Raw genomic sequence first — 25,056 nt, 5'->3', positions numbered from 1 at the left:
TGTGTGTGTGTGTGTGTGTGTGTGTGTAAGTTTGAAGTTGATTCAAAGTAGCAATTGTAATCCAGTCATGGTATCCCAAGGTTGTAATTCACCCCACAGGAAGCTGATGCAGGAGGATCTGAAGTCAAACACCATCCTGGGCCACACAGGGAGACCCTGACTTTAAAAAGAAAACGTTGTTTAGGTTATAAAGGAAATACCTCCCCAAGGTGAAGGAAGGCTCAGGCCTGCTGGAATGGAGCAGTCAGTCCCTTGACCTTGGGCAAGGACTTGCTGGGTCCCGTGGGTCCCAGGCACAGGACAGCATCCAGGTTCTGGTGACTTCTTTGTTATTAAGCAGCTGACTGCACATCCAGCCCTCTCCTCGAATTGGCAGTGTGTTCCTTAGGACAGTGGCCGTGGGGCTTTGAGGGTTGGCTGCTGCCCTCCCACCCTCCATCTTGCTCTCCAGTCACTTAGCCCTGCTCAGTTCGGGAGCAGGTTGGGAGTGTGCTAAGGAAGGAAGGAGAGAGGGACGTATGTGCAAGAACTCTGATAGGAAGAAGCTGGGAGTCTTGTAGGGTCTCCTAGAGGGGATACCACCTATCCTGGGGACCCAGCAGGTTGAGCCCTCAGTGGGTAACTGTGCTGAGGTGGTGGCCCTCTGCTGGCAGGTTATCACCGGGCTCAAGCAAAGAATCTTCAGGCTGGAGCAACAGTGCAAGGAAAAGGACAACGCTATCAAGTACGACCTGAGGGGGCTGGTGGTGGGTGGTCCCCAGTGTCTGTTGGGTGTTGCCCTGGGCCAGGAAAGACTGACCTCTCCTCTCCACCCTTTCCATCTTGGGGTTGTTCTACCTTCTTGCCACCCTCTGTTCCACCCTAAAACTGAGAAATGTTAACTCCTTCACCTGTATGTCATGGTGGGAAACAAGCACTCTACCACTAGGCAGGTGCTCTACCACTGAGCCACACCCCAGGCCCTCACTGGGGAATTTTAGGCAGGTGCTCTACCACTGAACTGCACCTTAGTCATGTTTTCACTTTTAGTTTTGAGACAGGACCTCCTTGAACTGACCAGGCAAACAGGCCTTGAACCTTCAAGCCTTCTGTTTCGGGTCCGGAGGAACCTGTGTGACTAGACTATGCCTTTAGGTTTAGCTTCTGTTTAATTCAAATTTCCTCCAAATTTCCTTAGGAAACAGCAGTTCTCTAACTTTTTACCCCCCTACCCCCACCCCCATCAGTATGCAGATCACCTCAAATGTCCAATGTGAACATTCTGGGTCTGGATTCCAAGGCCTCTCAGCAGACACTGTGCTGTGCCCCCACCCTCACACCCCTGGGTCCTCCTTGCTGCTTCTCTGGCCTCACTAAGTATAAGGGATAATTTAGATGTGGTTAAGTCTGTTTCAGGGAAACTGAGGCAGCTTGTCTGCACCTGTGTCCCCATTCCTACAGCCTTTCTGACCCTCTGGTGTTTCTTGATGAATTGGCAGCATGTGTCTGGGTGTGTGCTGGATTCCTGTTTTGTGCCCTGAGCTCTGCTTTCTCCTGTGCCTTCTTTCTGAAGCGTGTGGCATAAATTTCTGTTGATGGTGGCAGGGAGCAAAGGATCTGCTTTTGTTTTTCTGTCTTATTCTGAAACAGCATCATGCTTTGTAACCCAGACGGAGCTTGAATTCAGTCTTCCTGCACCAGCCTCCTGAGTGCTGGGATGACATGCATGTGTCACTACACCTGACTCTCTTGATTCCTCTTATAAAGTAGGCTGTTCTGCTCTGAAGGTGTCCCAGGACCTAGGGTCCTTTGGTACCACTGACCATAGTGTTTCAGGGCGGCCTTTCTTAGAGTAGACCATCTATTGATGATCTGTGTGCTCATTAGAGGAGTAGCTGGTGCCACCCAGGAGGACCCTGTCTGGTGTGATTGTTCCGGAAGTATGGACTCATGTGGTCAAGGCTTTTCATTGTTGTCCCCTCTCTGACTTCTGGGGATCTCTCTTCCTCTGCCTCTCCTCTGGGTGCTAGTCCCACCATGCTAACTCTGAACTTGGGTTTCCAGCAAACTGCAGACGGACATGAAGACCACCAACCTGGAGGAGATGCGCATCGCCATGGAGACATACTACGAAGAGGTGTGTACACCCGAAGCATGAGGGTAGGGAGGAGTCATGCTCTGAAACCTGCAGCTGTGCATGCCCTCAGGTTCAGTGGGCGTGAAGAGATCCCCACAGTATGGTTTTCTTTCCCTGCACAAGGCCACAATTGGGAAGCTGACTGTAGATTGGGGAAAGCTGTCCCCACCTCTGTTGTGTTCTGACACCTTCTCTCTGCATCTCACAGATCCATCGTCTGCAGACCCTCCTGGCGAGTACTGACGCCTCAGGAAAGAAGTATGATCTCATGTGGGGACCTCGTGTGTCTTTGTACTGTTGAGGCCACTCTCAAAGTTGGGCGGCCCTTACCTGACACTGGCTCGCTCTCCCTTTTCTGGGCAGCTGTGCAATACTTACTGGGGCGGGGGTGGGGGGTTACATTCATGTGTACATATTCGTGTGTATATGAACATGTGTGCACATGTGCAGTCCACCAGTCAACATCAGGTGTCTTCATCTGTTGATAGCTGTCCATGCTATTTTCTGAAGCAGAGCCTCTCATGGAATCGGGAACCCAAGTATCTCCTGTCTGTGTCTTCCAGTGCTGGGGTTGCTGGCACGCACTGCCAGTAGCTGGCTTTTAACTCAGGGGCTCCAGTCCTCATAGTTGTAGAGTGGGTACTTTACCTCTACCCAGCCCCATGGCAGCTCCACCTAGAACTGGAGAGCACTGGTTTTCAGAGCAGGCTCCGCCTTACTTGTTTGAAACAAGCTCTGCCTATAAAACAGGCTTCTGCATAAACTGCCAGCACCAGCTGTGGCTGTCTTTTTTCCCCCTTTGCCCCCAGTCACTCCAGACAGTAGCTGGAAGACATTCTCTCTCTCTCTCTCTCTCTCTCTCTCTCTCTCTCTCTCTCTCTCTCTCTCTCTCTGTTTTTAGAGACAGGGTTTCTCTGTATTGTTTTGGAGGCTGTCCTGGAACTCACTCTGTAGACCAGGCTGGCCTCGAACTCACGCCTCCCGAGTACTGGGATTAAAGGTGTGCGCCACCAACGCTCAGCTAAGACATTCTCTCTTAAAGAGCCATATATAGGGCTGAGGAGGTAGCTCCATGTTAAAGCACTAGTCTGGTGTGTAAAACAAAGGCAGGCATGGCTGCATTGCATGTGCACCTATAATACAAGGGGCCGGCAGGGCGGGGGTCCTAGGGGCCAAGGGATTACACAGCAGAAAGATCCAATCCGTAAGACTTGCTGGCTGCCAGCCTAGCTCCAAGTTCAGTAAGAGACCCTGTCTCAAGGGACTAAGGTAGAGAATGATGGAGCAGAACACCTGACTTCCTCCTCTGACCCCGGTACCCATGCACACATGTACATACACCACACACACATATACACATACACAAAGTAGAGTAGGTTCTGTTATTTGCAGAAAGTAAATATCCTATGACATTCCAGGGATTCTAAATTAGTAAATACTGAACCATTTGTCCTGGGCAGTGGATTCAGGCTTAGGTCCCCGGATTCATTTGTTACATCTTCATTAAGGAAGATGCTGAGATTGGTGTTGTGTGTATTTCTCTTTAAAGACATGTAATATGTAGTATTGATTCACTATATATAATACATGGTGATTTTCTAGTACCCAGAGGCCAAAGGAGCTGCACTACAGCCTTTGGAACACTAGGGGGTGCTCAGCACCCTGTTGTAGGACCATTTATTTTAGTGCCTTATTTATGAATGTATGTATTTAAATAAATACATGGTGGTCCTGAGAAAGGAACCTAGGGCCTCCCTGTGCTAGGTTAGAATTTCCCCAACTGAGCGCTGAGCTACATCTCCAACGCACTGCATGCCCATTTTATACACCAGCACAAATTACAAAAATAAAAGAAAATAGAGGTGGGCCTGCTGACACACCCACATCATGGCAATACTCAGGAAGTGGAGGCAAGCAAATCCTGAGTTTCAGGACAACCTGGGATACATAATGAGACCCGGTCTCAAAAATGGAGAGCAGTGGGGATTAACAGTTGGTAGAGTACTTGCTTGGCATTCCTGAGTCAAAAAGAAAAAGAGAAAGAAAGACAGACAGACAGAAAAGAAACAAAAAAGAGTGGAATTGATTCTGTCACTGAAGTTACCATTTCAATAATGGGGTAGAGTTGGTTTCCTGTCTGCCTCAGAACCTGGTAAGAAGATGTCTGTAAGTCAGTCCAGAAGTGCGACCCTCAGCCTGTCGCTTACTTATCCCCAGGCCCATAGTGGAGAAGAAGCTGGGTGTGAAGAGGCAGAAGAAGATGAGCAGCGCCCTGCTGAACTTGACCCGGAGCGTTCAGGAACTGACAGAGGAGAATCAGAGCCTGAAGGAGGACCTGGACCGCATGCTGAGCAATTCCCCCACTGTCTCCAAAATAAAAGGTATCTCCGACAGGCCACTCACAGAGGGAAACACAAGGAGACAGGTCATGTCTTGTTCTGTGGAGAAAAGATAGGTAGTGGATCCCATTCAAACATGGAGAACTTAGACACAAGCATCATAGCAGGCATGTTCCCTTACCTGTGCAAAAGGGTTTTGTCAGTAGGACACGTTATCCAGGGAGAGTCCAAGTAGCCTGGGCCTGTGGTTCTCGGGCTCTTGAATGTGAGGTCTGCAAAAAACAAGAGGACTAGGGGATCCACAGGCTCCAGGGCAGTTGCTTTGTTTTGCAGTACTGAGGACGGAACCCAGGTCTAATACGGACTAGGGGAGGACTCTCCTGCTGAGAGGCACTTTTGGCCATAGGCCCCAGGACTTTTCGTCTGAACTGTGGAGGGGATAGAGTTGACATTTCAGGTCGGAGGTTCCTGTCATGCAGAGCTGAGTCTTAAGCCTGAGGCATTTAGAAGGTTAGGTAATGGAGGCTAGCTAGTGACACATGGCCAGCAGTGGCCAGAGTGACCATGTGATAGCCAAGCCTTGAGTCTCAGGTGTGAAGAGCGAGCTTAGCATTGGGAGTTTAAAAAAGTGAAAATCATCAGGCTGGGGATGTAGCTCAGTTGGGATAGTGTGCATGAAGCCCCAAGTTCGATCCCCATCAACAAATAAACCAGGCATGATAGAGCATGTATCTCAGTACACAGGAGATGGAGGCAAAAAGATCAGAAGTTCCTCCATTATTATATAGTAAGTTAGAAGCCAGCCTGGCTTATGTGAGATAAACTCTCAGGTGACAAGCACCAGCCCCGCTGGGGTCTGTGACTTGGCTGTCAGTCTATGCAGTGGGAAGCTAAGAAGAGTGAACCTGCTTTAGGGCCCATGGGCACTGTCTTATAAACCCTGTTGCCCTCAGGTTACGTAGACTGGAGCAAGCCCCGGCTGCTGAGGCGCATCGCAGAGTTGGAAAAGGTAAGTGCAGGGCTAATGTCTCATCGGGTCTACCTGGGCCAAGGAGCAGCCACTGTGTGGTTCAGTGGGGATACAGAGTTGCAGAGTAACATAAGTCACTCAGCACACAGGAAGGGGTGCTCAGCAGGCCTTACCAAGTACACAGGCAAGATGAACTTGCAGGTCTGGGCAAGACTTGAGGTTATGTCATTCCCAGCCCTCATTTTACGGAGGGCCAGGCCCAAGAACCCATTACTGGGCTTCCTGTCGTCCCACAAGTGGATGGGTGTATGACCATGAAGTGTCCGTGGAATAGCCTGATGCGTGCATACATCTGCACATCCTAAACTTACATAATACTTGATTCTTAGCAATCACTTCATCTACATTACTGACCAGCAAATGTGAGGCTGACCAGCAAATGTGAGGCTAGCCAGCAGTTCCTTATCCCCCATCCCCACAGCAGCCCTACAGAGGAGCCTGATTCTGGGGAACCTGTCCATCCTGTTATGATCTTGAGATAGGATGCCAGAGATGTAACTTGGTGATACAGTGCCTACCTAGACTCTAGGTAAGGGGCATAGGTCATGACTCAGTGATAGAGCACCTGCCTAGACCCCATAGTGAAAGACAGAGCATGATTCAGTGATAGAGCACCTGCTGCTGTTAAAACCTGCTGCTTAAGGACAAGGTGTGCCACTTGGTACAGAACTTGCTTGGCCTGCATCCCCAGTATTGAAAGAAAACGATATGAACCAGAGTCCCCCAGTTGTTTGGCAAAGCTGTACAAAGCCCAAAGAAGAATGTTTCAATTATAGACACATACTGACAAATTAGTAGACAAGTAGACAGAGTTGAAAATGAAAGAAGTTTCTGTGTTTGTGGAAATACTTTATAAGTAAAGCATGCTGGGAAATACAGAAAACCCAGGTACATCCAGAGACCCAATAGGAAAGGTCTGTCACTTTCAGAACTGGACCAGTTTAACATCAAGCACAAGGTAGAAATACCCAAATTCCAATGTCTGCATCCTCCTTACCTGCCTCCCTCCTGGTGACCTTGGTGGTATAGTGTTGGTAGCTCTGACTGGGTCCTGTCTCTGGGCTTGGACAACTGTCTCCACTTTGGTTTTGTCTTTGGGAAGGGAAGCTGCTGACTCAGCCCCCACAGTGAGCCTTCTCTCACACACTGAAGACTAGCTGCTCCTGAGTCTGTCTCACAGAGGTAATGCTAACAGATGCTTCATTGCCTCCAGAAAGTGAGTTCTGCAGAAAGCCCAAAGTCATCTACTTCAGAGCTGGTCAAGCCGAATCCCCTAGTCCGCTCCTCTTCCAACATCTCAGTGCAAAAGCAGCCGAAAGAGGACCAGTCCAAAGAGGACCAGCCCAGAGAGGATTCGCCTGAGGACCAGGAGCATCTCCGAGGAACCCTGAAGATCCTGAAAGGGGAGCGGAGCACACTGCAGGCCCAGCTGCTGGAGAAAGAGTAAGCATCTAGCTTGGAGGGAAGAAGTGCCCCTCCCAGAAGAGTTGAGTACATACCCAGTTCACAGGTGGGGCAGTACTTGCCTACAGTCTCAGCACTTGGAGGGGTATAGGCAGGAAGATCCCAAGTTCAAAGCTAGCCTTGGTGTCTTAGCTATTTTTAAATTGCTATGATAAAACTGTGACCAAGGCCACTAGCCCTGCCTACCCTGAAAGCTGTTGGAGATGAAGGGCCTCAGGCCCTGCCCACCGAGAAGTTAGTATGGGAAGACCTACCTGCAGCCCACCTGGGAAGTCCTGGGGACAGGTGCAAGCCTTGGGCCCCACCCACCTGAATGCTGGTTGGGAGTGCAGGCCTTGCCCCTGCCCACCCCCACCCCTTTCTCCCAAGCATGCATACACACACACACACACACACACACACACACACACACACACACACACACACACACACACACACACACACACAGTGCCTTGTTTGTCCAGGGCCTGATTGAGAGTTGGTGGAAACCAGTGGTCTGCTTGTACCTTCTGAAAGGAAAAGTCTGGTGGGTGTTAGGTTAGACACAAGTGGGCATCAATGGCCTTGTAGGACTAATGGGATTCCAGCTAACTTGGCTTTGGACCTGTACCATTCCAACTCTGCACAGTCACAGGTGTTCTAATTGGTTACCCTTGTAAAATAGTTATCATAGGGGGACCAGAGGGATGTCTCCATGGCTTAGAACACTTGTTGCTCTTGCATAGGACCCAGGTTCAATTCCCAGCACACACATTGTAGTTCATAACCCCAGTTCCAGGGACTCTGATACGCTCTTCTGACCTTGCATGTGGTGCCCATACATGAGGCAAAACATTGATACACATAAAGTAAAACACATCTTTTTAAAGTTTTCTTACTGTTTTTAGTTTTGGTTTTTAGACCCAGGGTTTCTCTGTATAACAGCCCTAGCTGTCCTGGAACTAGCTCTGTAGACCAAGCTGGCTTTGAACTCACAGAGGTCTGCTTGCCTCTGTATCTCGAGCAGTGGGGTTAAAGGCATGAGCCACCACCTCTCAGCTAGTTTTAACACACATGTGGGAGCTACAGTTCACCATGTGAGGTGACAGGATAGTTACTGCTTTCAAAGCTCTTACTATGTGACGGTCACCATGCTACACACTCAAGGAGGTCATTTATTGTGGAGATTAGCAGGGACCTGGAGAAGCAGGGTCACCAGCAATAAGTAGCAGGTCTGAGTTTCAAAGAGAATCTCATCAGGGCTGAGTACGTGGCCATGGTGTCATCCATATCTTGGTACAAACACCTGCTCCAGGGCTTATCAGCTGTGTCTAAGCCAGAGCAGAGCAGGTCCTTCCTGGGTTCAGACTCTGCACTGAGGAAGGCACTGTGTCACTTAACTGTCCTTCTCTGTCATTTTGAGTCTCTGTCTCAAGGCAGGTTCTTGTCTGCCTTTTCTCAAGTTAACTCCATTTTCTGATAGTCCCTCTACAGTGGTGTCTGCAGCACAGTCTGCTCTGGCACTGTCCTTAGGACCAAAAGCTTGTCTAGATTCAGTGCCTAAGGAAGGAGGCAGGGTGACATGTCCATAAAGCATCCTTCAGCTGTGCTAGCCTTGGGTCTGGTGACCATGGAAATGTCTGCTTGTGTCTCTCAGTGTGGAGATGAATAAGTTGCTGCAGGCCAAGATGGACTTGGAGAAGGAGCTGGAGTTGGCCAGAGAAGGCGAGAAGGAGAGACAGGAGCAGGAGCGGGCTTTGAGGTAAGAACACTGAGTATTAAATCGTGTTTTGACTTTTTGTTTTTGTTTTATTTTGTTTGGCCCAGGATCTCACTATGTAATGCAAACTGACCTCAGTTTGCAACTTTGCAGCTTCAGCCACTCAATTGTCAGAACCACATTTGCTGAGATCACAAGTGTGTGTCCCCACACTCAGATGCCCTGGGTTTGTGTGTGACAGGGTTTCATGTACCCAACTCTGGCTTTGAACTTATTGTAGCCAAATATGACCTTGAACTTCTTACTCGCCTGCCTCCACCTTCCAAATGCCAAGATCACAAGCATGTGCTTCGCTGTTTATGTAGTACTGGAGTTGGGCCCCAGGACGTCCCGAATGCTAGGCAAGCACTTTACCACAGACCCATTTTCCAAATCCGATGATATTTCACGAATGGAGTTGGGCCTAGCATCCTCAGCCCTGCCCTTGAAGGCTCTCAGAACACAGGTGGCAATTTAGAAGCCCCTGCAGCGGCATTGCTGGTGGCCATCAGTTACCAGAAGCCCAGTCCTGTAGTCTGTCCCCTTGCAGCACTGCTCATACACTTATGATAGCTTTTCCCTACTAGATGATGACTAGGGGTCATCTTTTCCCTTTGTCCTTTAGAGAGGAAATTGAAGCACTCACCAACAAGTGTCAAGAACTGGAAGAAGCTAGGAGACAAGAGAGAGACTCTACTGTAGCAGTCACCCAGGAGGTACCATATGGCTGTAGTGTTCACTCAATTTTAGGCATGGGCGGGGCTTGTCAACATTGTCTTCACATACAACTTCTCCATGATCCACCACCTGTCACCTTCCCTAATGATCTCTGTAACCCGGCTGATGTGTGTAGATGCCTCAGGCTGGCCTTGGGTCTTAGGCAGTTGGACAGGAGAGGTGCAGCTCTGCAGAGGCAAGAAGACCAGAAAGGAAGGGAGGAGGAATAACCCACTCCTAACCTGCATAGATGTGAGTTCCAGAACCTGCTGCTTGGCCAAGTATCTTTCTGCAACTTCCCTGTCTCCCCCACCTCCATATTTGTTTTGTTGGTTTTTTAGGGCAGATTAGAACCCAGGGCTTTATATATACTAGGCAGGTTCTCTACCACTGAGCCTCACCCCAGCCCTTCACTGGGGGATTCTAGGCAGCTGCTCTACCACTGAGCCACACCCCAGCCCTTCATTGGGGGATTCTAGGCAGCTGCTCTACCACTGAGCTACACACCAGTCCCTCACTGGGGAATTCTAGGCAGGCAATTCCCCATTTTTGTCTAAAGGGGAAGGTTTTAGCTTTAACATAGTAAGACTATATACAATAAGAACAGTTATCAAGTAAGAATTATATTTATAATATCCAGTTCAAGCCGGGCAGTGGTGGTGCACACCTTTAGTCCCAGCACTCTGCAGGCAGAAGCAGACAGATCTTTGTGATTTTGAGGCCAGCCTTGTCTACAAAGTTACACAGAGAAACCCTGTCTCAATAATAATAATAATAATAATAATAATAATATCCAGTCCATTTGCGTTTGGCAAATTCAGAGAAAATACTCCATTTGTCCTATCTTGGTGAGGCCAAAGTTGTGTATCTAATTTATTGTCTATCCTAACTGTATTACCAACCCAAAAATTAACCTTTTTAGACCTCAAAACATTTTCTCAAATAATTTAAACTTTTATGTTTTTCAATCTTACAAACTTTATATCTCTTATGTAAGTTTCTTTTCTGAATTTGGTAACAAAACTATAACTATCTCATCTTTAACTCCATCAGAGACCCTAGAAGGATGTAATATTACCTGAATAAACAGAAAATGCAGAGTAAGTAATTTCCAAAACTATAGAAATGACAGAAGCAGCTGGCTGCCTGGACAGTCACCCAAGGCTCCTCTGCAATGTTGAGGCATCCGTCTTGAGCCCACAGGTCTAGAATATCTGACAGACCTTTCTGTGAAACAGAAATTTCAAAGGACTTTCCCACCTTATTCTGGCAAAGTTTAACAGTCTTTTTCCTTTGTGTCCTGCTTGTCCAGTTTACAGTATACTGTACACAGTTGAGGCAAGGGCAGTTTCTTGCCACAATGAAAGTGAACTCCAAATGGAGGCTCTTTGATGCCTATTATCCTTTTATGAAGTAGATTGGTGCTGCCAGGAGCAGGTGTGTTTCACTGTCATGAAAATCCTTAGGTTATTAAACATCTTAAATGCCATGTCCTATAGGTCTCTGAAGCATTTGAAGATCACCTATATCTAAAAGATATCTGTTTAACCTTGAAAGCATACCTAACATGAATACAAGTTTGATTGTTATAGATGCTAACTACTAACCTGCATTTCTTAATTATATATTACATTTTAAAATAAGTTGCAGAAGCATAATAACCCCAAACAAGTGTAGAAACATACATATAGTATAACAAAAATAACTGTCAATTTGTATCAATATACCAAAATCCACACCAATGTGAAATACCTGAGGTTAATAGTTGTCTTTTTATCCTATGTTCCTATACCCCCTAAATGACAAACATCCAGAATCCACCAAATGACCAAAAACCACTCACACTACTTCTTGGAAATGTGGATGTTGTGTTCTCTAGACTGCTTCCTGTTGTCTGGGGATAATGGCATTCCTGGGGACCCTGAGAAACATGAAATAATGGTAAAGCCCTGAGAAAACTGGTTGTAACATTTGTTGTCCAGTCTCAAAACTGCTCCCATGCAGAGGGATCAGTATATATGTCACCTGTCTTGTAGTTTTTCTTGGTTTATTTCTATATGTCTATAGCCAAGATATCCAGGAGGTCTCCTTCATCAAACCTGATCTCTGTTAACATTGAACGAATCCACACTTTTCATTTCCTGTGGAAACAAAAGCAGAACCTTTCCCCGAATTCAATACATTTTCTGAATTCCATTTTCAAGTTAAAGCATCTCTAAAGTATCTAGGCTGGTTTAATTCAGCAGTCCCTTTTACAATCCAGTATCAGCAGTCATTCACTCATAGCCGTCAAAAACTTCAAAGTCAACATAGCATCATATAGGATCCAGACTCCCTGTGTATTTCCCATCTTTATGTGACTTTTCCTCTTTATATTAATTTACTCTCTCTTTTTTATTTATTTATTTTTTTAATTTATTTTTCAGTTTAAATTTAGATAAGAAACAAGGTTGCTTCACAAGTCAGTTCCAGGTTCCTCTTCCTTTCCCTCCCCTCCTCCCATGCCCTCCCCCCTAATTTACTCTCTCTTTAAAGACTTAATTATTTTTAAACTTACTTTTTCCTATGACTGTACATATTTTCTGTTCTTTCTTAGCACCTACACACATTTTTTTAAATGCACTATAACCTGACTAGAGGTTTTTTCCGGTCTGGATCTAGTTTATTGTGCACCTGTAGCATTCTCCTGTGGGTTTGCACTGGTGGCTGGCTTTGCCCTGCTCAGGTCCTTGAGAGCTGAGCTTTCAGCCCTGCTGGCCTGGCTGAGAGTTGTGTTTAACCAGAACTGCATTTAACTTCCACAGCTCTGGAAGTTGGTGCCCACACTGTGGCAGGCATTTTTACTTAGCTTGTTGTTTCTAATTAACATGCCAGCTGACCAAGTGTTTGCTGATGGCAGGGCTGCACCCCTGCCTCTGCATGCTGAGAGCACCAGGCTACTAGAAAGATGTGTCAGGGGGTTGTGTGTGTGTGTTGTTGATTTTTTCCCAGCTTTCTCAGGCATTATATGGAAATTCAGGCCCATGTTGGGTACCAAATATAACAGGCTTTCTTGGACTGCCAGTCCCCAAATCATAACACAGAGACTTATTAATTATGACTGTTCATCCTTAGCTTAGGCTTTGTCCCACTAGCTCTTTTAACTTAATTTAACCTGTTTCCATTCATCTACATTTTGCCTTGGGACTTTTTTACCTTTCTTTCATTCTGTGTGTCCCATTTTCCTGCTTCCTCCGTGTCTGACTGTCTGACCCCTGACATCATAGAGTCTCTTTTTCTTTCTTCCCCCAATCCAAAATCCTCCTACTTATTCCACCTATCCAGAAGTCCCATCTATACCTCCTCCACTATTGTCCATTCAGCTTTTTATTATTTCATTGGATATCTTAGGCAGGTAAGGTAAAACAGCAATATATCTTTACATAATTAAATAAATCTAACACATTTTTACATAGTTAAACAGCTATTCTGCAACATAAATGCAACACATCTTTGCATAGTTAAACAAATATTATGCAGCAGGCACTCTACCACTGAGCCTCACCCCAGCCCCTCACTGGGGAATTCTAGGCAGGTGCTCTACCACTGAACCTCACCCCAGCCCCTCACTGGGGGATTCTAGGCAGGTGCTTTACCACCAAAATGTATTCTTAGCCTTACAATGTTTTATTTTAAGACAGGGACTCACCAAGTTACCTAGGCAGGCCTTGAATTTACAATTCTCCCGCCTCATCTTGAATGCTTGGATTACAGGCCTGTGATATCAGGTCTCTCTTCCTCTTTTTTAGTGGAAGTCTCAGGACTTGCTATCACTCAGGGGAAGCTTTGTTGTTGTGAAGGTCAACTGGGTATTCTCCAACTCCAAAGGCCAGAAAGAGGCCACTGGTCTCTGTTCTCCAGGCTGTTGACACTTTCATTTCCAACAATTAGAATGTACCCCATTTCTAATCTGTCTCGTGTGTCACACCTGACAAAAGCACAGGTGCAAACTAGTACCTTGGAGGCTAAACTTCTATGCCGCTCTTTGCTCCAGGAGGGCCTGATACGAATGCATAATAAACCTTCATGGGCCATATAAGGCGGCGAAGGCCTATGATCCCAACACTCACAACGCAGAGACAGTAGGATGCAGAGTTCAAGGCCAGCCTCAGGGACTTGGGGAATGTCTCCCAGCCCCAGGGATCTGCCTGTCTCTGCCTCTCCAGTGCTATTACAAGCACACGCCACCACACCCAGCTTTTTACATGGATGCCAAGCAGCAGGCCTTGTGCTTGTGCAGCAAGCATCCTTCTGACTGTGCCGTCTCACCAACCTTGAACCTGCCTTTTGACAGAACCTGCCTTATTGAGAAGAGCACTACCTAGAAGCCAGCAGCATTTCAATGGTTCAGTTCTTCCTGCCAAAACCACACTGGAAATATCTCCACTTCAATCTCCCAAATCCCACTTTTATCATACCACATCAATCTTTAAAAAGAACCTATAATAAGACTGCCACTGCACCGGGCTCAGACTTTGTTTTATTAAGTCTACTGTCGGACGAGCAAGGCCTGTAATATCCTGGTTAATATCCTGTCCGCTGCTGACATCACTGATGGTGCTGACCCCCTTTCATTTCCTGCAGGCCCACCCAGAGCTCCACGCATCATCACCCTGCAGTGGTCACTCTAAGCCAGACTCTGACGGTGAGCCCAGTTCCCACAACAGTACCGGCCAGGGGGCTGTCTCCCAACCACCCACCCTATGCTCCGAAGAGAGGAGGGATGCTGCCGTCAGAACCCTGCAGGCCCAGTGGAAGGCCCACAGACACAAGGTGAGCTTCCTGGTTCACATCCAGCTGCAGAAAACATCTGGTATTTGTTTGCTCCATTACCCAGTGTGTTTTGCACATCCATTCTGCACATTCACCCCCCCACACACACACACCACCAGTCATCCATTGGTGCTTAGAATGGAATGGCTCACAGGAGGTGGGGCCATAAGTGCTGGCCCCTTGAGAGGTGGTGTACTCCTGCAGTCCTAGTACTAAAGAGGGTCAGGAGTTCAAGGTCAGCCTAAGCCACACGACACCATCTGCAAAAACAAACTAATAACAGTCAAGTAACCTAGCTCCAGCCATCTTGGATGGCCATAGGACTTTGTTTTCATCTTTTATCAGTCAGTTTCCCTGGCATAAGTACCAATTGCTCAGCATTGTGCATGGACCCAGGTGCTCCTGAGGAGATGGGGCATGCAAGCTTCCTTTTCTAGGTTATACTGGTTTCAGAGAAAGGAATTGTTGGATGATCCTCTTCTAACAACACAGGAGCCGGTCCCTACCTCCCTCTATCCCTCAAGGGAAACGAGTTAATATGGGCTCAGATCCTTTTATTTATTGAAGCATTTTAAAAGTTAGTTGCAATCATTATTCTCATATTGTCCCAAATATGGTCATGAGAACCACTTTGCTCTGGCCTTCGTGGCTGTTGTCCTATTGAACACATCATTGATTTCTGGCCAAAGAAGGTTCACATTAGAACCCAAAGAAGCTGCCATTAGAGTCTTAGCAGCTACTTGCCTACTGTGCCCCCTCTTTGGCCCTTATTGGCTGTCGCAGATAGAGGAGTAGAAACTGGGGTAGAAGCAAGAGAGGCTAGAGTGGGCGTGAACGTCCGACAGCATGGTGAACAAGAACATCACAGGGCTCATCACTGCATGGCGAGACACTTTTCTTGTTGCCGTATCAAAACTATCAACCAGAAGCAACTTGAAGGACAGAAGGGTAGATTGGGGCTCATGGATTTGTGTTGGTCATGTCATGGCACCAGGAACGTGAGGCAACTGGTCACATCGTGTCCACAGTCAGGCAGCAGAGAGACGTGACTAACTCCATGCTGAGCTCCATTCTGTTTCCCATGCAGTTCAGGACCTCAGCCCATGGCATGGCACAACCCACACTTGGGTTTTCCCACTCAGTTAACTCAATCTAGAAAGCCTCTAACAGACACACCCAAAGGTGTGTTTCCATGGTGATTCTAAATCCAGTCAATTGACAATGAAGGTTAACCATCACATATATTAAGGAGAATATTCTTTGAAGTAATGGAAACCTCTGTTGAGACTTCATTCTGCTCACATTAATTCATTTCTCAATTTCCTTATTTTAGAAAAGAAAAGCAGCTTTGGATGAGGTAAGCCGGGTCAATTTCACCAGTTTCCAAACACCTTTTTTTACTGTGGTGTAAAGTGACCTAGGAGTAGTAGGGAAGAGAACAGGGTGACTGCAGGGGTTGGGGGAAATGGTGTGTGTACTCGTGTAAGGGATGCCAGTAATGTGTGCAGCTCAGAGGAAGGCTGCTCTACCATTCTCGGCTTCATTCCCTCGAGACAGGGCTCACCCCTGGAGCTAGACTGGCCAAGGCTGCTTATATCTCTCGTGTGCTGGTTGACTGGCACATGTGACCGCACCTGACTTTATGGAGGTGTGGGGGATTCAAATTCAGGTCTTTATGCTCTTTTTTTGTTAAGATTTACTTATTTTTTTTAGGTATAGTTCTCTGCCTGCATGTATCCCTGCAGGCCAAAAGAAGGCACCAGATCTCATTACAGATGGTTGTGAGCCACCATGTGGTTGCTGGGAATTAAACTCAGGACTTCTGGAAGAGCAGCCAGTGTTCTTAACCACTGAGCCATCTCTCCAGCTCACAAGGGGTATTTAAAGGTGTTTCCTTAAGTCCTGATTTTTGGGAAATGAATTCAAACTCAGAAACAGAGTTTAAAGCATACAAGTAACAGAAGCATAAAATGAACTCCTGAATGATGTCACATTTTAAAAATTCACTCACACACATTCCTCCACTCCCATTTTCAGTTTGGAGTTGAACAATCCCACGTGCTCAGCCACAGTTGCCAGAACACACATGCTGTAAAGCAGGGAGAACTGAGGTGCTTTGAGGACTAGGGCTGCCATCCTACAGCCCAGTTGTCCCCGTGGGATACATAGGGAAGGACAGTAGGGTTGTCCCAACAGGAGAGCTGGCAGGAAGAAGTAGTAGCTTCTGGTGTCTGTGAAGTATTTGTTTTTGGGACTTCCTGCATGGCTCTACCACTGAGCCGCACCTGCATCCCCAGTAGAGATCATCAGCCTAGAATTCTCCCAGTGAGGGGGCCAGGAATGTGGCTCAGTGGTAGAGTATTTATCCAACATGCACAAGGCCCTGGGTTCAGCCACCAGCACTTAAAAGCAGAAAAAGATTTCTCTGGAGCTTTTGTAACTGGAGGATGTGTGTGAAAGAAGGTAGATGAAACAGACCAGCCTGCTGTGAAGACATACCATTGTGTGAAGTCTGGAGGGCAGGCATTACGGCATACACATGTAACCTCAGCACTTAGGAGGCAAAGCAGGAAGTCCAGCACACGTTTGAGGTCTTCCACAGCTGCGTAGCAAGACCCTGACTCAGAAAGCCAAAAGAACATGTGAAGTCTGAACTAATATTAGCAGCTGGTGTAACTGGCTTAGCAGCTGATTCGACTGTGTTCAGGATTGGTCTGCTGTGGCAGTCAGCTGTGCATGCACCAGCAGGTGGGGTTAAGAGGAGGCCAAGGGAAGGCACTATGACGTGCCCCTGAGGTTACACAGCAGGGAGAAGAGTTTTCTCCAATCTCCTTTAATCTCCACCCAGCACCATCTTCTGGAAACTGAGTCCTTCCCTCTTTCCTGCCAGGCAGCAACTGTGCTCCAGGCGGCCTTCAGAGGACACCTAGCTCGTTCGAGGCTGTTACGAAGCAAAGCCCTGGCCTCCAGGTCTCCCAGCCTGCCGGACCTTCCCAGCAGTCCCAGCCAGGTAACCATCTGACTGGACGGACACCAACTGCTCCACCCCTCTTCAGCCCCTTACACTTCATTAGCAGGGGAATCTCAAGCCCTTTGCAGCCTTCTAGTCTTCCTGACTGGGCAGATGTGCCTGGTGTTCCACCCATGCCATGCCATGGACAGTCCAGCAGTGGCCCCTTTGACACATCCTGGGCTGGTTTATCCTTGAAGTGTGGAAGGAGCAGGCCTCCCAGTGACCGATGAGGAGCACTGTTGGGGTGTAGTTTGAAAGCCCCCATCCCGCCTGCCCCAGCTACTTGCATGCTGCATTTGGAGACAGCAGGGTAGCCCCAGACAGGTCTCTCTCCTGTTGTCATTAGCTGCAGAGGTCTCCCACACCTCGTGTCCCAAGCCCCATCTCCCCGCCTGAAGACAGTCCAGTACAAGAGGAAGCCATTACTGTCATCCAGTCCATCCTCCGGGGATACCTGGCCCAGGCCAGGTTCATGTGAGTGGGGCCACAGGCACCTCTGTGCTGCGTTACTTTTGGGGGGCAGGGGCACCCATTTTGGGACTAGCCAGGGCTCCAGTGGGATTTGTAATGATGTGTTGTTACGACACTTGCTATGTGAGCTGTGGTGTGGCAGTTCACCATAACAAGTGGTAGTCCTTTAGGGATATCCTAGCTTCACCTCGGGTATTGGGTGGGCTATAGGCTCTTGCCCTCTGGAGAAGACCTTCCTAGAGCATGCCTCCATAATGCGGAAGCAAGAAGGTGTGTGGACACTGGGTGGAACAGGGCCCATAGTGTGTGGGCATTGTGGGTTTGGGCTCACCTACTGTCTCATTTTAAAGAAAGATGTAGCTGGGCACAATGGTACACACCTGTAATGCCAGCATTCAGGAGGCTGAGGCAAGATGATCTCTGTGAGTTCAAGGCCAGCCTGATCTACAGATCGAGTTCCAGGAAGCAGGGCCTTAAAGACATGAACCAAGAGCATAGGCTCTCGGGGCCAATATTGTCAAGGCCCTAGACATACTTACACAGTGATTCACCTGTGGAAGTAGCTGCTGCCCCATGGATCAGTGTGCTGTGGTAGGCAGGTCAGGATTGTCTTTCTATGTTCTCCCTAGCTCAGCCAGAGCTTTCTGTCTTCCAGTGCCAACTGTTGCAGAGGGATGGAAGCCTCATCTCAGAGGAGAGCTGTCTCAACCACGCCCTCAGAATCCACCTCCCCACCCTCCCTAGCAGCTTCTCCTGGTAATTTCATTCAGTTGGTTCTGCCACAAGGGGGAGGAGGCACTCCAAGGGTTAAGCCAAAAGAAGGCTGGACAGGAATGCAAGGGGGCCGGGTGATGGTAGCACAAACCTTTAATCTCAGCACTCCAGAGTCAGAGACAGGCAGATCTCTGTGAGTTCGAGATCAGCTTGGTCTACAAGAGTTAGTTCCCGGACAGCCTCCAAAGCCACAGAGAAACCCTGTCTTGAAACCCCTCCAAAAAAGAATGCAAGGGGCTTGTCCCCACTGTCAATGCCTCACTCTAAGTTCATACCTGTGCCAGAAGACCAGAGACTCCACCTCCTGAACTGCTGTTGGGGCTACAGCTAGGGTTCGGGCCGGCAGACTGCATCAGGGATGGCAGTGGCATGGGCCCTGGGTCCTCAGGTACCCCCAAGCCATGCAATCAAAACTTTCCTGGCTTTTGTTTCTTCAGCCTTCAGCCTGTAGGTCTCCTTGGGCAGGGGTTTCTCCTGATTGCTGATTTAGGACAACACTGCTTACATTGGTTTTTTTCTGCTCCATTGATGCCCCAAAGCTGGTTGAGTGCATAGCATAGTGGTAGAGCACTTCAACCATGTGTGAGGGCCTGGTTCCATTGAAGACAGCAACAAGCTGGGCAGTGGTGGCGCATGCCTTTAGTCCAAGCAGTTCGGGAGGCAGATCTTTGTAAGTTCGGGGTGAGCCAGGTCTACAAAGTATGTTCCTGGACAGCCAGGACTACACAGAGAAACTCTGTCTCTAAAATGAAATAATTAAAAAATAAAAAATAAAGAAAAAACAACAAGTGTTGGATAAAGAAGGCCCAGGCTGTCTCAAAGAGATCACTCAGTTGGTAAAGGAACTGTGTTCAATTCCCAGGCCCCACATTGAAAATCCCCTGGGCATGGTGATGCCTGTTTGTTATGTCAGTGCTGGAGAGGTAGAGACTGGAAGGTCCCTGGGGCTCACTGGCCAGCCAGCTTAGTCAGATCATCAAGTTCCTGACCAGTGAGAGACCCTGTCTCAAATATAAAAGGCAAAATTAACAGCACCTGAAAAATGATACTAAGATTAACTCTGGCTTCTACCTACACATGAACAGGTACTCGCACACACGCCACATAAAAATCAAGTTCAGGACACAGGCAAGTTCTGTCTCCGGCTATGATGTCTGGCCCACACTGACATGTAGTCCCTGTAGGCCCCTGACTGTTGGGCAGCTCTCCTCATGAGTGGAGAGCTGGGCTAGATGGCCCAACAATCCACTAGCCCATGGGTTCTGTGTTCTGTGGCTGTGCCTGCAACTCCTGCCGTAGCTACAGTACTGGCTCACTGTGACTGGCATTAATGAGGATGAGTAAGGACACTGCTAGGGACTTGGATCATGTTAGATACAGAAGTTGAGCTGAGGTTCTGTGCATGCGTGTGACACCCCAGGGAGCTGAGTCACCTGGTGCTTCCCAGAGACATCTGAGTCGCTGGGTGTCAGGCAGAACTAAGGAAGGCTGACAAGGTCAGAGAGGTGCCAGGCACAGGAGGGTGGGTGGCTGCTGAGACAGTAGGTAGGCTGACTAGTCCTGCCCAGGACTGACATGCCTTATCCAGAGTGAGTCCTTCAGAGAAAGTCAGCGAGGAGAGCTGTGGGGAGGCTGCTGACGATGAGGCAGAAGAGTCGGCAGCCCTGCAGCCCTATTCAAGTAAACGTGTGACAGTGGTGGCCAGGGGAGCACTTTCCCCAGCAGTCACCCAACTCTGATAGCAGAAGAGGCACACAATGAAGACAAGGCCATGACTCTCACTCCAACCTCACCCAGAGACCATGGCTGCCCTGCTTTCTCAAGCAGCTTTCCCTACTGTTTGTTTTCCTTGAGGTGCTTGAGATGGAACCCAGGGCTTTGCACATGCTAGAGAAGTGATCTGCCGAGCCACATTCCTAGCCCCTCACTGGGGAATTCTAGGTAGGGACTCTACCACTGAACCACACCCCAGGCACACAGTAAAGGGTACTCTACCAATTACACATTCTGAGCCCTTCGTGGGATGGAGTTGGTTGGGTGATAGACATGTACTGTACATCTGAGCCATATTCCCAACCTTTTATCTGGTTCTGACTGTATCAGTGACTCCCCCTCAGTTCCCAGGAGCCCCATAAGGAGCCTGTTCAGGAGAACCCCCTACCACACCATGTTTAACATGTTATCACATTTGAAAGCCTGACATACACTTCAGCTATCAACTTTCCAAGCTGTGTCAGAGCTACAAATCTATGAGCTTTTCTGTTCTCTCCAAACCCTTGCCTGCAAAGCACAGTGAGCCAAGACAGAAGCCCTGGGATTTCAGAGAAGGCACACAGACAGACACCGGAACCTCAAAGCCACTGCCAGCCTGCAATCCCGAGTGCCGGGAATACAGGTGTGCACCACCACCCCAGGCCTGCAAGTGTTTTACTGTCAGCAGCTGCCAAACTAACACAAGGCCCCCAGAGGCTTTAGACTTCTCCAAAAAGCTGTCTGTGCCGATCTCACCAGGTCCATGTCTGCTGGCCTTTAAATTATTTGGTCAAGGCTGAAAAGTTTGTTTATGCTGCCCTTTCATCCTCTTGTCAAATGTAATTTTAAAGTGTCAGATTTGTCCACCTGTGTAGACTGACCGGCAGCATCCACTGTTCAACAGGTGCTGACCTCTGGGACATGCGTCCATGTGAGAAAAGTCAGTGACACCCTTGTCTTAGCTGATTGGGTTGGGGTGGTCATCGGTTGGTTGGTTATTGAGACAGGCTCTCACTCCATAGCCCAGGGTGGACTTTACCTGGCAGTCTTCCTGCCTCTGCCTCCCACATGCTGGGATTACAGACATCACACCCAGGCCTTGTCTGTGCTTTTAAAGAAAAATGAATGTAGAGGAGCCTGCCTTCAGTCCCAGCAAAGGCAAGAGGATGAACTGTTCCAGCCACATAATGACTTTGAGGCTAGCCTGAATTACATGAGCTGTCTCATAAAAGGAAGGACTGGGCTTGGAAAGATGACTTACTGGTTAAGAGCACTGGCTGCTCCTTCTGAGGGCCTGGGTTCAGTTCTCAGCATCCACTTGGTGGTTCACAACTCCAGTTCCAGGGAATCCAAGTCCCCTGCTGATTTCTATAGACAGGTGTACATGCAGGCAAAACACCTATACACTTAAAATAACATTTTTTAAAAAGAGGGGAGAGAAGAAGGAAGGAGGAAGAAAAGGAAAACAAAAATAAAACCTAGTGCCCCACAGGCTAAAATCCCAGGAATCTAGAGGCTGAGGCAGGAGGATCATAGGTTAAGGCTAGCCAGAAGTACCTGGCAAGACCCTGTCTCAAAAACAAAAACAGCTAGGGGGGGGAAAATGGTCCAGGGAAGTGTGTCAGTGGATGGAGCTCTTGTGCGCAGCATGAGGTCCTGAGTTCAGATCCTCAGCACCCGTTTAAAGCCAGGCACAGTTATGTGCACCTGCAATCCCAGAACTCAAGTGAAGAGATGAGGTGGAGGGGGCAATACAGCATCAAACCACAGAAAGACCCTGCCTCAGACAGGGTGGAAGCTGAGGCCGCCCACCTGAGGCTGTCCTTGGACCTCCAATTCTGCACCATGGTACACAAGTGTCTACATACACCAAGATTATGAGATGCAATTAAAGAAAACAAGGTTGGGAAGGGCATTAAGTCTCCTGAGGTTGCAGTTTATATGAACTGTGGTGGAGCTATAAAGTAGAGCAGACAGCCATATAGTGTTTCATGGTGGGGTCAGAATCTTTTCTTTTTAAATTCAAATCAGTAACCTTTCTGTTTCCCCCTCATCTTTAGGAGCAATAAGAGTGGGGCTCTGTCCCAAGGAGGAGCTGAGAGAGACCGCTGCAATTGAACCTGCCCCCTCTCAACCCTCAGCCCCCAACTCCCCCCAGGGTGGCCACTGGGACTGTCCACCCCCTTCTGGTCTAGAGGCTGTGCCTCTGTCCAGTGTCAAGGATGTCATATGCTTGGATGTATGTGAGGAAAGGAGCAGCAGTGCCGCAAGTACTCAGCCATCCCTGGGTACGTCCCCTGTCCCCGCCACCCCTTCTGCCTCATCCCAGCTTCTCACCAGACAGGACAGGCAACTGAGGGGGCTACTACAGCCAGGACTCACTTATACACAGTAGCTACTAAGTTCTGATTCCCTTTGTGTGTTTTTGTTTTCTGAGCCACTCTTGGTGTGTAGTTCAGGCTGACCTCAAACTCACTGTATAGCCCAGTCTAGCCTCAAATTTGTGACCCTCCTCCTCCTCCTCCTCCATCAGCTTCCCGAGTGCCGGGAATACAGGTGTGCACCACCACCCCAGGCCTGCAAGTGTTTTACTGTCAGCAGCTGCCAAACTAACACAAGAATAGGAACTAGTGAGAGGCTCTGTAGTGTATGCAGGTCTGAAGGTGGGCCCTCGCCTGTGCGGGTGGGGCGTCAGTCTTTTACCAGGAAAAGCTGATGGCCATGCGTATAGCTCACAGCTGTCTACACCCTGTGGCTGACTCCTTGTGGCTGACCCCTCTCTCCGATTCATTTCAGTGGCGTCCTCTTCCCCAGGACTGCAGCACATGTCACCACCCCCTGTGGAGGATGTCTGCTCCGATGACTCGGATGACATTATCTTTTCGCCATTTCTGCCCAGGAAGAAAAGCCCCTCCCCATTCTAGGACCCCAGTCATTGCCTCCGGGTGAGGTGGCTGTGGGGACAGGTTAGAGGACTCGCTAACTGAATTTTAGAAGATGACCTATCTTGCTAGGGAAAGAGCCCTGCCTCAGGAACACCTCAGCCATCAGTTTTCTTATGTGTTGTGCCTGTGCCTGGTGGCTCTATACTGCTCTCTGGGAAGGGTGGGCAGCCGCCTCCCACTTCCTTCTCTGGTTGCAGCCCATGTGTTTCCAGTGCCCACAGATATGTGCACTCTTAAGTCAGGGCAGCAAGGAGACCTGCAAAGGCAAGAACTCTTGCAATGTCTACCACCTGCCCTTGACCCTGGCATTGTCAGCTGCCGTTGAGATACAGCCTTCCTCGTCCTGTGCTGCCTAGTGCCTTACAGATCACACAACTAAGTCTCCTGTTCCCATAGCAGAATGCAGTCATCTCAAAGTCAACAAGAAGCTATGGACATCAGGGTCCCCAACCAAGCCCCTGTCCCATGAGCTCCTTGTTCCCCTTTCTGTATTCTCCCATCCCTTCCATCCCCTCCTGGGAGAATGAACTCTTGGAAAAGCACCAGGCAGTGGCACACTGAGTGGCATAGCAGCTATTGAGAGGCAACAAGATGACAGATACACAGGTCACCCAGAGACAAGGCAGAGAGCAAGGCCAGGAGGCAGCCCACCATCCCAGAGGAGATAAGTCTCAGGGAAGAACAAATTCCAATGTAGACCTAGGGACAGCCCTGTCACCTGGGTATGCAGAGGCATCTGCAGGCCACCAGTGCCACCTGGACCACACAGTAGCCAGTAGCTTGAGATATTGGTCCCTTGTTTGTGAACTTAGCCACTGTCAGTGGGTGAGAATGAGGAGCTTTGGAGTTAGACAGGGTTTTAGAGGTATCCAGGCTCCATGTACTCCAGGTCTGCTGCCCAAGTTTCCCTGCTAGAGTGCCTGTGGGACTGGCTGCCTGCAGTATCCATAGATCATTGGGGATGGGACTTCCAGACCCCATGGGACTGGCTTTTGTCTTAGGAAAAAACCTAATGCTACAAGGTTCCTCCTTAGACTGGACTAGTAAGGACACCAAGAGATTTGCTCTTAGGGACCATTTAATCCTGGCCATCCTCCACAAAACACCTGCCTGATGCTGCACACAGCAGCCTGGACATGAGAACCTCAGGATGGGCATGAGAACCTCAGGATGGGAGCTAGGCTTGACAGCCAGAGGCCAGGAAGAGGGAGCCCAACGTTGTCTACCTACCCAGTAAGTGCCCCTAATACTGGGATGGGACCAGGCACAGCTGTCTAGCCCTTTTCTCCACCAGGAGGCAAAAAGCAACTCGGCTAGGTCCCTACTAGCTCAGTTTTTTATGCACTTGGTCTTTGGGCTGACTGCCAAGTTAGTTTTCTTCCCCTTGAACTGATGGTAATTTTACCAAATGGCAGCCGACTGGAACCCTCTAGATGTATCTGCTTCCCTACCACAACTTGTGTGTGTTCCTGTAATTGATACCACCACTTGAAGCTTCAGACCCACCCACAAAGGCACAAGTAGGTGTCTATGGGTGGCCCTCAAGTGCCAGGGGTCCTTATATGGCTACTCTGTTTCCTCTTATTTAACACTAGCCATTGGTGCATTGACTGTTGAGAGTGAACAAACAGTCAGGAGTTCTATGTTGGTGGGGGATGCAGGGTGGGAACGTTCATTTTGGCTGCCCCCATCTCAGGAAAAGGGGCAGGGTCTATATGTCTAAGGCTGACCTTAGACACCCAGCCTGGCCAGCGGACAGTGAGGTCAAGATCAGCCCCTGCACTTGAGTTTTCTGAGAACAAGCCCCTGAAAACAGGAGAGCTATACACCCCCTGATCTTTGGTGCAGCCGCTAATCTATTAAAGGTAAACCTGTCTTGACACTA

The 25,056-nt window shown here is 48.6% G+C and overlaps 1 protein-coding gene across 3 annotated transcripts in view; it reads left to right on the top strand.

The window, feature by feature from the left end:
- Nucleotides 1–25,056, top strand: part of Iqce (IQ motif containing E) — a 37,017-nt gene extending 11,961 nt beyond the window's left edge. For all 3 annotated transcript variants that reach the window (XM_013120484.3, XM_013120483.3, XM_040751267.1), the window contains 15 exons: nt 654–724; nt 2,044–2,116; nt 2,325–2,374; nt 4,334–4,497; nt 5,409–5,464; nt 6,699–6,928; nt 8,586–8,690; nt 9,313–9,403; nt 14,028–14,216; nt 15,550–15,573; nt 17,107–17,226; nt 17,576–17,703; nt 18,356–18,456; nt 22,287–22,514; nt 23,023–25,056. In XM_013120484.3, coding sequence (XP_012975938.3) covers nt 654–724; nt 2,044–2,116; nt 2,325–2,374; nt 4,334–4,497; nt 5,409–5,464; nt 6,699–6,928; nt 8,586–8,690; nt 9,313–9,403; nt 14,028–14,216; nt 15,550–15,573; nt 17,107–17,226; nt 17,576–17,703; nt 18,356–18,456; nt 22,287–22,514; nt 23,023–23,150 — 1,758 coding nt within the window. In that variant the 3' untranslated portion in view covers nt 23,151–25,056. The remainder of the gene's footprint in view (nt 1–653; nt 725–2,043; nt 2,117–2,324; nt 2,375–4,333; nt 4,498–5,408; nt 5,465–6,698; nt 6,929–8,585; nt 8,691–9,312; nt 9,404–14,027; nt 14,217–15,549; nt 15,574–17,106; nt 17,227–17,575; nt 17,704–18,355; nt 18,457–22,286; nt 22,515–23,022) is intronic.

This window comes from Mesocricetus auratus, unplaced genomic scaffold (assembly GCF_017639785.1).
Source record: "Mesocricetus auratus isolate SY011 unplaced genomic scaffold, BCM_Maur_2.0 Super-Scaffold_100008, whole genome shotgun sequence".
In the NCBI taxonomy this organism is placed as follows: Eukaryota; Metazoa; Chordata; class Mammalia; order Rodentia; family Cricetidae; genus Mesocricetus; species Mesocricetus auratus.
This window is presented reverse-complemented; position numbering and strand designations above follow the sequence as displayed.